At 38.6% G+C, this 12,641-nt stretch overlaps 1 protein-coding gene across 1 annotated transcript; it reads left to right on the top strand.

Moving 5' to 3' along the window:
- The first annotated feature begins 389 nt into the window (after positions 1–389).
- On the top strand, positions 390–5,886 carry LOC137993990 (uncharacterized). The gene is made up of 7 exons (XM_068839791.1): positions 390–554; positions 1,391–1,746; positions 1,999–2,064; positions 2,769–2,830; positions 3,967–4,038; positions 4,728–4,835; positions 5,312–5,886. The coding sequence occupies exons 1-7, from the start codon at positions 519–521 to the stop codon at positions 5,791–5,793; spliced, it is 1,182 nt and encodes a 393-aa protein (XP_068695892.1). The 5' UTR covers positions 390–518; the 3' UTR covers positions 5,794–5,886.
- Positions 5,887–12,641: the final 6,755 nt, after the last annotated feature.

Below are 12,641 nucleotides of genomic sequence, written 5' to 3'. Positions count from 1 at the left end.
AGGGCATTCGTGCCGCACTGAAAAATAGTACAACCTCGAACAATGTATAGATTATTCATCAAGTAAGGGTAAAACTTGAGGATAAATTCAAAATGACTGAAAACCTCCTGGCCATAGAAATGCGGAAACAAATCATGGACCAAAGTTAATATTTTAATATTCATTTCAATATTAAATAATAATTCCCGCCTTGAACGCGTCAAACAAATCCGTGACAAACTCGTTTGACTGGCTGCCAAACTACAACATGAACACTCGACTCGCCGACTTCTGTGTAAGAATGGTAAACACTGATTTCTTGTTTGGAGAAAGTTTTTATGATAAGCCGTAGTTAATGGAGAGGCACCAATGTAAAAAAAAGTAATACCGGTATTCATGCTTGTCTGATTGCGATTCAGTGACCGAAACAACATCTATAGGAGCAGACCACGGCAGATAGGCGACTGCAATCCTGGTTTGGAGGGATACGATAGAGGGGGAAGCAATGAACCATACAACCAAGAAAAGACTGATATATTATGAACTTCGTGCTTGTCGACTTACTGTTGGCCACGGTACGTTTTCTTGCTTAATTTGCTAGTTAACTATGTCCGTAATTCTCTGTTGTCTTTATCAAATCACCCCTTTCGAAATATTTGTCTTTTATTATTTTTTCTCAATGCGCGAGCGGGCAGAATTCTGCGAATCCTGCAATCTGATTGGCTCTGGGAGCGGGCGAAATTTCTCTATCTTGGCCGCCAACCCCGGGCGGAATCCTAGTTTGGGTGAGCTTGTGTGATGGCGGCGCCAGGTGACTTAAAATGCCTGCATTGAAATGTTTTTAAAAGTAAACAGTGTTGCTTTACAAATTATTGTGAACAAAATCAACCGATCAATGCGGTATGGCCTCAGTGATATTTCTCTTTTGATAATAAGCATCGCAGGCCAGCCTTAAGCAATGATTCCCAGCCAGCATATCTTTTTAGGAAAAAATATAAACTGCCTTGGGCCGTACTCGAGACCTCGGGTACAGTTTTTCCCAATACGGACCGACCAAGGCCGGTGAATGACATATCTGTCGTGATTGTGGTTAATCAATCAAATAAATTAATTTTTCACGTTTCGCTATTACACGTCAGTATTCCGTTGAGGCAATTATTTTCCCATGTCGAGAATTTTTTGTCCATTGAGCAAATTAAGCAGATTCGTGAACAGGGCTTTCATTCGATTCGCGACTGGCAAAAGTGCCAAGTCCTCTTTCTCAAAGTAAAGCCAAGGTATTTTTACCACTGAAGAGAGTTGTTTGTCCGCAGTGTTTTGTTGAAGTCGTGCAACGTCACATAATCATTAAAACACGAAAATTCTCTTGCAAATGATTTAGCTTGATTAGTTAATACCTTTGAATATCCAGATGTTGCCACAATTTCTTTTTGGAAGGAAAAGGCCTTGTTTCTTTGATTCTTCGATTTTCGCTAACATGCGTGGGAAAAATTTGACCCAGCGAGCAGAAACTCCTAGACACCTCCTTACAGGCAATCATCTTCGTTTTATTACACTACTGATGATATGTTGCTGTACGTTGGCAAACGCTATGGTGAGTAATGAAAGTCCAGAAAGACCACAGCCTCGAGAGGATATTGGCAACACCGAATCCTACGATGATGTTGGCGAAGCTAGTGAAAACCTCATGCCCTCAGAGCAAAGAGAACGAAGATCAGCCAGCAATTATCGAGTTCTTCAGGAGCGTCTTCGAGCATTGGAGGAAAGGTAAATTTTCAAGCGATGCCTCAGTAATGTGAGTGTTAGTATCCTGGAAAGGACATGCGACACTTTGTTGTACTTCGTGGTGAACCATTCTTATCAACACACAAATTACAGAAATCTTTACCACACAAAATTCAGCAGCAGCGCGGTATTTTTATCACTATGGGTTATAGAATTTTAGCCTTGAAAATTCGTTTGAAAATAGAAGTAGCTTACCATTTGATCCAAGTTGATGCTGTAATGTTTTCTGCACAGGCACAACAAAAGCAAGACACTGATGGAGAAGAAATTTCAAGAAATGGAAACCAGATTTATTAAACGGTACGTTCAAGTTTAGTTAGTTTAACTTCCGACACAGATTTTTTTAACGTTCTGGCTTAATAATCAAACTATTTTTCAAGGATTTGGATGTTTTTCTGAAATTCAAGTTCACAATCTACTGTACATGATTTTTCAATCATACAGTTTTGGATAACGCTCCTTTGATTTTTGAGTTGATTTAGTGCGATGGATGCTGCCAACTGCATGAGGGAATCAACAAGCCCATCCCCCCTCCCCCCCCCCCCAAAAAAAAAGCAGACAATGCTTTATTAAAATATGTAAATTCTGACTACTCTAGCAGAAGCTTTAATGTGAAAGTTTATTGAGGATGCGTCAGCCAGTCTTCAATGCAAACAAATCCTGACTACAGCATAGGACCATTCAAATAACACGTGAAGGTTTAAAATCTTATGAGAAGGAGTGCTACGCAAGATACGAAAAACCACCCTTAAGAAGTGGCCAAAAAATATGTCAGGGAAACGTACTTCTCATCTAATGCAGCAGTACCAGACCCTGAGAAAAGGGAACAACTAAACTGCATATACGATATAAACTTCGGCTTGAAGATCATTTTAAAAAATGAATACCCAAGGAGCCTCTCTATTGTTCCGTCAGAATATTACTTTCTGACTGATTCATTCCCAATCATTCAACCGTCAGAAATAACATTTATACATGATTTGTTGTTTGTGGTTTTCCCGCAGACTGGACGCCCTATTGAATGCACCACGATCAAGTGACTCCTCTCTACTGTCCTACCTGCTTGGTCTGTATAATTATTATGTCTGCATGACAGTAAAACCATAAAAAGTCAAAAGAAAAATACTTACACGTAAAGACGTTAATTTAACATAACATAACATCAAATAAACATAACATTATACCACACAATTTAAACCATTTTAAACAAAATTATGATAAAGAATACGAGCACTAAATATAACATACAGAGTATAGTCCTTTTTAATATAATATATATAGTTTTCCGCTAACTATAATGATTAAGTCAAACTACGGCTTTGAAATTTCCTAAACACAAAGGCTCAACAAAGAAATGACTCAAAGGATAAGTTTGATGTCCGAGGTGGAACGCTTATATACATTGTACATAAAGAGTATTGTATATTAATATAACATAACAGTATAATAACATAACACAATACAACATGTAATATACAACTTCCTAAGGGAGGGTCTCATACAGCATAAAATTACGGGCGCCTTAATTAGCCAATCAAAGTGTGCATATCGTCTAAGATATAATGAAGTGTACTATAGCATGTATTGCAGTATAGGAAATAGCATGCTTTCTAGGGGTATTTGGGATAAATACCACTAGCGATATTTCAAAATTCATCAAAAATATCATGAGCCGCCAAGCAGTGACTGATATTTTGGGAATCTTGAACTTCCACGAGTGGTGTTTATCTCAAATACCCCGCAGAATTCATGCTATTTTTGTTTACAGTCTACAGGCTGAGAAGCTGTAATTTTTACAAGTATTTCAAATTTGGGGGAAATAATACTGGTCTTAGCCAAACACATTTCAGAAATTTCTCAACCTGTAGTATAATATGAGGAACAGGGTGTGATGTGAAGAAACAATAAGTCGTCTTGAAAATTCGGTAAAAAGTAAGCATTCTGCTCTTTGTTTGGTTTTAAAAGGTTAATGTAAAGTTGTTTTAAATTCATTCATTCTTTTCTTTTTCAAAACCCACTTAAATTAACAAAAATATTAGACACAGTTACGAAAAATTCTTCAACAGATGGCCCCAGCGTTTGTTTAAGCACACTGAAATGTTAGTTTTGGTTAAATTCTCATATAAATTCTGTGAAGACAGTTGCTACTAGTTGGCTTCCTCATAACAATTTCTGGGCTTTTTCTCATTTGGTTCACTTCAGTGCGGGATGGTCGATACAACGGTGTGGGACGAATAGGCCCCCCTGGACCACCAGGAAAAGCAGGACCACAAGGTATTGTAATAGAATTCGCAAAATCCCCAACGAGTACACATAATACAAAATGCCCCTTTAAGGATGGTGCCTACTATTGTTATTGCACGTACGTTCTGCCCGTCTCGAGATACTCGGGTTTCCTATCGGTGATGCTCACTAATAAAGGGATATTTTTGCACGGTTTAAACTATCCGGAGAAAGTAGATCTTAGCAAGTACTCTTGGTGTACAAAAAACAAAATTTGGGGGAACCGTGCATTTTTTAGAGATAATTAAGCGTCAACTTTAGAAAGAACGCCATACACTGCCTTGTATTTTAAAGTTTTTTACAAACATTGTTCATGAATTATCTTGGAAAAATGCGTGGTTACCCCCAATTTTCTTTATGGATTTCAATGGCACTTGTTAAGATCTACATTTCCTGCATAATCATAAACCGGGGCAAAAATACTTTGAATTAGTAGGCGCCGTCCTCCTTGCCTGGCAAAGAGCTTGCAGGTGAGCCTTCAAAACTAGCCTGATTTTTTGAATAAACAAAGGAAAGGAACTCTTAACCAGTGTTCGCATGATAGCGGTTAAGTCAGGGGGCTAATTCAATGCTATTTCTCACAATATCCAATAAAAGGGGTATATATGGATGACGCTTGAAGAAAAACTTGCTGTTGGTAAGAAAGTTAACATTTAATTGAAATTCAACATTTCTATCAGGTTTGAAAGGAGATAACGGATCAACAGGGCCACCAGGAAAATCTGGGGTGACATACGTGCGCTGGGGAAGAACCACATGTCCAAGCGGCGCTGATTTTGTTTACAAAGGTACAAGGAAAAAAAAGATCTCAAGTGGATTTGAGGGCCATAAAATAAGCTGGACAAGACAGGAATTAAAACTGATATTTTTTTAGAAAACTGAAGGAAGAGAAAGGAAGATTTGCAATCAAATATACTCAGTCAAATCCACCTTTCCTATCCTTTCACTCCCACATGACTCTCTCTCAATACAGCCAATTTTTGCGAAATGCCAAGTATTATTCGGAACCTCACTGTCAGTTTAGCGACTTCGACTACTTTAAGAGCTGTTTGTTTTGAACCAACAGTAGGCCACAACTTTCCACTTTTTTTTAGGTGTACAAGTACTCAATGTATTACTTCACCTTTTCACATTATAATAATTAAAGTTTTTTTCATGTGCCAAGGAACAATGCGTTCAAATAAGATAGCAATATGCCCATAAGCTTAAAACGATTTTTGACATTCGTTTTTTGTTTATTTTCTATTTTAAACATTTGTATAAGGAATAATTGGAGGTGAATACTTCTCCCATTCTGGTGGAGGAGGAAACTACCTTTGTCTTCCAAACAATCCAAAGTATGACAAATACAAAGATGGGACGCAGAACTCTGGATATGTTTATGGCACAGAGTATGAAGTTAACCAGTACAATGGTGATCCCTTTAAGAAAAGCCTTCACAACAATGATGCAGTCTGCGCTGTGTGCTTCGGAAAGTCGCGCTCCTCAAAGCTGATGATCCCTGCAAGGAATGTCTGCCCATCTGGCTGGACTGAAGAATATCATGGGTACCTGATGACAGAATACTACAACCACAAAGGCCCCAAGGACTTCATCTGTGTTGATGGGGACCCAGAGTCCGTTGTTGGAAGCAGTGCAAACAAAGATGGTGCTTTGTTGTATCCTGTGCAAGGACAATGTGGTTCTTTACCCTGCAGTCCTTACGTTGCTGGTCGAGAGCTGACATGTGCTGTATGCACCAAGTGACCCAGTTATCAGTTATTAATGACCTAAAACCGTAGACAAGAGTGATTGAAAAAAATGTCACAAGTGTCAGGATACTAATAAATGCTACTTGAAAATGCATCCATGTTTTGTTGCTTTATTCATTCTTCTTCCTATGGCCCTTCATTCCATTGGCCATCCTCTTTAAAGGTGTTCTAGTCGTTTAATTTGTGCTTGCTTTGTCCGAATTTTTAACTGTCTTCGGCAATAATTATTATCTTCATTTCTGCCCCCCCCCCCCCCCTTCCCCCGCAATGAGCTAAATTTATGGACCAAATGGACCCATGAAACTAATTAATAATTAATATCTGGACTTACAATAATTTATAGCAATATGGCATACATGTCAAGCAAATTGTTATAAAATAGGCTTTTCATAAAAAAAAAGCTCTCATTGTCAAACCCCGCGACTATTCTGAAAAATAACCTTCAATAAGAAAAATTAGCAAAAGTTTTACAGATTATTATTCAACTGCAGTCAGCAGAGTTCAAATAACACCCAAAACGAGCACAAATGTACTCCAAAATTAAAGACCGGTTTGACAAGTGTTTCAACCATTAATGAGTCTTACGTAAGCGCCAAAAAATGGCTGAAAATGCTAATTTTGTCCCGCAAAGAAGACCATGAATGCTTGCCAAATTTGGAAATTTTTAAAGAAAACTGGTTCCTAGAGACAGCTGTAGAGACAAGTGATAACCTACACGACAATTAACTTTCTCTGCTTATCGATGAAAACCGAAACCAAATACGACGAAAATAGAAAAAGCTGACCTCCATGTAAGAGCACTCGCCTCCCACCAATGTGGCCCGGGTTCGATTCCAGACTCGGCATTATATGTAGGTTGAGTTTGATTGTTCTTTTCTCTGCACTGAGAGGTTTTTCTACGCCAGTACTCCGGCTTTCCCCTCTCCTTAAAAAAACCATAATTTGACTTGATTTAGGTTGATTGTTCATTTCAGTTTACGGTGTCCCCAATTTGTGCTCCAGCGCTAGAACGACTAGACACTTAAATAAAGTTCCTTTTTTAAAGCAAACAGCTGCCCTTCGCTTGCTGTTTTACGTAAACACGACCCTCAGTCTCCTTAAAACGTCCCGAAATCTTGGAAAAAGATATGCACGTCTCTCGTCATCTTCCACATCATTTGGCTCCAGATATACAACTGATTTCTCCCGTCTAACATTTCTCCTTACGTTAACGTAACTGATCAGTGAAGATAAGATTGATTAACCGGAAAAACCCCAAGCCTAACCGCAACCTCGTTCCCAGGGTTTTCAATTGGGGTCTTTCTCGTCATCGACGAAGAGACCCTGGGAACGAGGTTGACCCTGACGCTAATACTGTTGATGGCGTTCAGTCTTAATGTGACACTTCGGGATTTGTATAAGGAATTAAGCTAGCATCTTCTTTGTTGCTGATCTGGGGAAAATGGTTGATAATCCGCTGGATATTATTGTTATTTCTTTAAGAAAACAGTAATTAATTCGGTCATAGTAAAATGCAGACTGCAGACTGGTTCTAAAATGAAGACTACGATACAAAGTAGGCCTCGGCCTAGGCCTCAGTCTGCATTTTAGATTCAGTCTGTAGTCTGCATTTTATACTGACCGGTTACTAATTTTATTTATTTACCTCAAATAAACAAATTTTACAGTTTCTAAAATTGATTCCTCTCGCAAACTACAAATATATAGATAAAATACACACGTAATTATAATAAAGTGACAATATTGTGTTCATAGCTAGAAGTTCCAATAATGAGAAAAGTACTTCCCAACGCTAATTTCCGCTTTGCATTGTTGCGCGAAACTTGAGGAAAGTCTCAACGATTTTTTTCCAGGATTGTGGAATCATGCCTTATGCCAATCCACATAACCACCCGTCTTTGCACTTTTTCTGTAGTAATGATCCAAACAAAAGGCGTCAAAGTGGATATATTGGAAAGTCTGACACCATATTCACTGTGGAATGAATATCGAAGTCGTTACACTGATATGTACAAGAAGCCTTCAAAAGTACTAGTGCATATGAACAATTTTGAAGAGATTTACCTCGAGCTACTTAGTGAATTCCGTTTTGGGGAATTCTATCAAGATTACATGGAGGTACACTGAAGATGTGTTGGAGAAAATGCTTCAACTATTTAAAACCAAGAGAAGAAAATTATGGAGGAGAATGAAATGAAATCATTATGATTAAAGAAAAGAGAGCGGAAAATAAGATAAAAGAGTGTTATAGCAAATATTTAATTTAAAAAAGCTTCCTTGCGATAAGGGGTTCGTTTCTGGAATGTTTAGAGCTTTTTTAGGTCGTAAGACAGGGAAATAAATCTCTTTGTATCTTCAACCCAGGACGGTGTCAAGGTATAACAATTTGCTATTACCGATATGTTGTTCTTTCGGGTCTCGTAAACTTGTTGAAAGACCAGATCTCTAAAATAAGCAGATAGTATTTTCACAATAGGCTTTCCTGGCACGGGAAGTTATCGGGACTTTTGCGAAACGGGTCCCTCGTCTGTAAAGCATATACGAGTTATTGCTGTTCGGTCCAAGCACCGTACACTTGAACGTGATGTTACCAAATGCTTTCCCCACTGGTTAGTCCAGTAACAGTTGTTGGGTTAGGAATCATACAAAAAAGGAAAGGAAAGGAACTTTATTTAAGTGTCTAGTCGTTCTAGCGCTGGAGCACTAATTGGGGACACTGTAAACTGAAATTAACAATTAACGCACATCAAGTCAAATGTTGCAATTGGTTTTTGAGGAGAGCGGAAAACCGGAGTAACTGGAGAAAAACCTATCGGTGCAGAGTAGAAACCAATATATGACGCCGATTCAGGGAATCGAACCCGGGCCACAATTGTGGGAGGCGAGTGCTCTCACCACTGCGCCATCCCTAAACACCCCTCGGTGTGGTGATGGAGCAATGTCAACATGGATGACTCCATTACTTTGCAGGTCAGTGTTGTCTGTGACGACAACATAGCTTTCACTAATCGATTTGTCCTAAACTAAACTGATTAAGTCGAGAGTGAAAGAATTGTTAACGAATTCCAATTGTTACTTTGGTTTGATAAACAAATGTAACTTAGGGTGCGTTCCTTTGGGATGATCCGAAAAATGATCACTGATCCAAGATCAGTTGGATCAGGGTGCATTAAAGGAACTGAAAAATGCTTTCCCAGAGAGGATTCATCGGTTCCTTTGATGCACCGTGATCCAAGTGATCTTGGATCAGTGATCCTTTTTCCTATTTAGGACCGGGTCTTAAATGAGAAGTTCAAGGTATTCGTTTTTGTCTTGATCAAAAACAATAAACAAACTGCGGTGTTAAACATGTTACAACGCAGTTTAACTTGACGTTTCGTATGACACAAAATAAGAAGTCAGAAGTGACGGTTGAACAAATTTGAAAAATTATATATGAGGGTGTAGAACTTTGAAAGAGACAAGTAACTAGATTAAGAACAATGCTCTAACAAATAAATGTCATAAGCAGTGAAAACTGGCTTGTTTAATTGGTTAATAAAACCAGATTTTCTCACTGCCAACGTTTTCGTTTAACGTTGGTTTAAGTCAGCGTATTAGTAAGGTTTCTTTTATTTTACAATGTAAATCAGATCTTCCGTTTGCCAAGACTTCAAAATGGTCCAACTTGATGTTGTGACCGGTTTTGATGTAATAAATCAAAAACGAGTGCGAGTAGTGTTTGACCGGGGTTTCCAGACACCGAGAAACAGCTGATGAGTTTTAGAACGGTATGATCAGCAACAGCGGAAGTGTAAATGTTACCTGTGAGGACTCTGTAATGATCCGTTTTCCGGTCATGCAAACGACTTTTCGTTTTACCAATGTAAAGTCACTGCAATCCCAACAAAAGGCTTTGTACACAATTTTGGATTACAATTTTGTACACAAGTTTGTTTATTGTTTTTGATCAAGTTAAAATGGCCGAAAAACAAGAGTATTCATTTTTGTTCAAACCATGGAAACATCAAAGGGCGTCTCATTTTCAACCGGGTTGCATTGCGAGCCTAAGTGTACTGAAAGCTAACTCATAAATTGAATTATATTTTTTCTGAATCAAGTTCTTCCAAACATGCCTCAAATCAGAACTCTTGCAAAATTCCCAACTAATCTTATCTTAGTTCAGTGGTTTAACAGAAGATATAACAAGTATAGATAATTTAATTCTATCGTCTATTTTATTGTTAGTTTGTTAGCTGGATGAGAATGTGTAAATAAGTGACGGTACTTATTCTTTTTTTATGATTTTTATTGCTTGCTATAAGGCTTTTAATTTTATTCTTGAAATTTTGCAAGTGGTTGGTGTGTTGCGTAACCGGTTTTTACCAACCTAATAAAGATGATGATGAGGATATAGATATATTGACAGATAAATCAATTCAACCATCAATCAATTAATCAATCAATCAATAAATCAATCACTTCAATCAGTCAGTAAGTCAGCCGGTTGGTGAAAAATAAAACACATGGCTCTGTCTCCAATGCAGAAATCTGTGTGTGATGAAACAAATATCCGCGCATGGCATGGATGAGCTAAAGGAATTGGCCGGCAATACTCCAGACAATTTCTATGGTGACGCTTTCATTCGGTTACGTAATTTTTTCACAAGGCACAACCCAGGACTTTTCACGGACGATGACCGAGAATTTAGGTCTCCAATCAAGGGCCTACGCCTTGGCAAACCTTTCAGTGAGCTTGGACAAGATCAGCATGAAAACGTGTGGATGGTGAGAACTAACTATAAATGATACCAAAGACGTTAGCGTTTCGAGAAAATGTTCCATCACCATGTTTTGATGATATTCCGTAGTTCCTTGCGTAATTTAAAACGTTTCTCTTTGTCGCGGTGGATTCCAGCCAGTAGGCACATACAATCCAGGTTTGAAGTCGGGGTCCTGTGGCTGATCAGCAAACAAATCTTGCAGGCGAACTCTGCGACAAAAATCTTTGATCTTTAAATCGAACTGAGCTTCCGTAGGGGGCTTGAGCCCAGTGAGCGCTCAGTGGGCTTTACATGAGAGAGGTTGTGGATTTCCAACTTCCGTGGAAGAAGGTGGTACAGAGGTCGTGTTACCAGTTTGAAAACTGAGCCGTTTTTCCTCGGGAGACCGTCTGTCTTTACTGACAACTCCTTTCCTTGGCTACCATCACAAATTCACAAAGAACGAAAAAAACACCGTAACACGTCAACTTCAACCCACTTTCACTCCACTATCTATTATCATAGTAAGTTCAATAAGCACGTTCGCACAGACAAAATCGTCCAGAAAATACTTCATAAATATCACAATATTCACCTCCCAAAACTCAGCAAAGCCTACTGCAATTCCACTAAATTGCATACTTTACTTCTCACCAACAAAATCATGCATTCCAAATTATCGTCTCGTTCAAAATCAAACTAGTCCTTTATGAAGGAAGTCGATCTTAGATCTTTTGTTTTCTACACAACACCAATGTTTTCATTTCCAATTAATACTGTGCTTATAATTTTCTCATTATAGCGTAAAATTGTGTACATGTAAATAGTTTCCTTGCTGATTTTCCTTTGAAACCTTTCAAAATGAAATAATTTCATTATTTTATTTCACGTAAATTTTTATATTGTTTCCGTATCCGATTGTTATTATAAGGGTAATTTCTGCATTAAATTATTGTAAATACGAATATATCTCTGTGTTGAGTACTTTCTTCTTACCTCCAATGCGATAGAATCCCCAGATTATCCTCCAACCATTTAATTCATGGATTCGAACAACCACAAGAACGAATGATCTCATCCTTATTGCACCTTATACCAGCGTCGTTTCGATTACCCATCACTTTTTTCTATACCGAGTGTTACACTTCGCCTTCCATGCAAAATTCATCCATTTTATACCCAGACTTCCTTTCCTCGCCTTTTTTCCTGCCTCTCGTTCCCACTCCCCTCCATTTTGTGTTCTCATTTCCAGTTCACATCAATTCATTTAAATTTTTCTGTCGCAACCGGGGCTGACGCGTACGGGGGATCTAAAAACTTTTCTAGCCTCAGACGTCTCTTCAGTGGTGAAGGAAAATTTAAAGGATTTTCGAACACTTTTACGTGAGTATCGAACAAAATTTTATATATTAAAAAATTTATTGATTACATGTCGATTTTTTTCCGATGTTGTGTCCCTTTTTTCAATTTTCATTGCAACTTTGACCCGTTTAGTAACTTACGTCGCGACAGTCTGTCTAGCGGGTTTGTCTTTCCTTCACGCGAAACCGGGTCAGAAATTCACTCTCCCTTCTACCATCCCTTATCTTTTGATCAATTTTCTCTTATGCCCGACACGAGGGGGTCGGGTGGAGGTCTAGCGCTGGACTAGAAACCCCCTTGCTCGGTTGCGCTCCGCCCCTGACGATTCGCAACGTACATCGAGCCTAGGTGTCAGAGCCTTTTCTTGTCATCTTTCCTTTTTTCTCCGAATATTTTGTTTACCCGATTTTGACGCACTTTACCCTCCCATTTTCCCCGGGGTAACACACTGGCCTCTGGAGAGGTACGTGCAGGGAATTGTGCGCCCCTGCCCCTTTGTGAGCACCGGGTGGCTACTGGCCCGGTAGTCTAGCACCCGTAAGGGCCCCTACCCAGGGTTACGTTTGGGAAAATTTATATTTATTGATCAATTTACCACTATTTTTCACATTTAACAAGTTTTAGTCATTCAATACAGAATTCACCCATTTCATATCATAGTTTCAATTTTTTGTCCTATTATAAACTATCTCGTTTATGGATCTACATCAATTGTTATTTTCAAAGCTAATGTACTCCA

The sequence above is a fragment of the Montipora foliosa genome, chromosome 1 (genome assembly GCF_036669935.1).
Source record: "Montipora foliosa isolate CH-2021 chromosome 1, ASM3666993v2, whole genome shotgun sequence".
Taxonomy (NCBI): domain Eukaryota; kingdom Metazoa; phylum Cnidaria; class Anthozoa; order Scleractinia; family Acroporidae; genus Montipora; species Montipora foliosa.
Note: the sequence above shows the minus strand (reverse complement) of the source record. Positions and strands in the feature narration are given on the sequence as shown.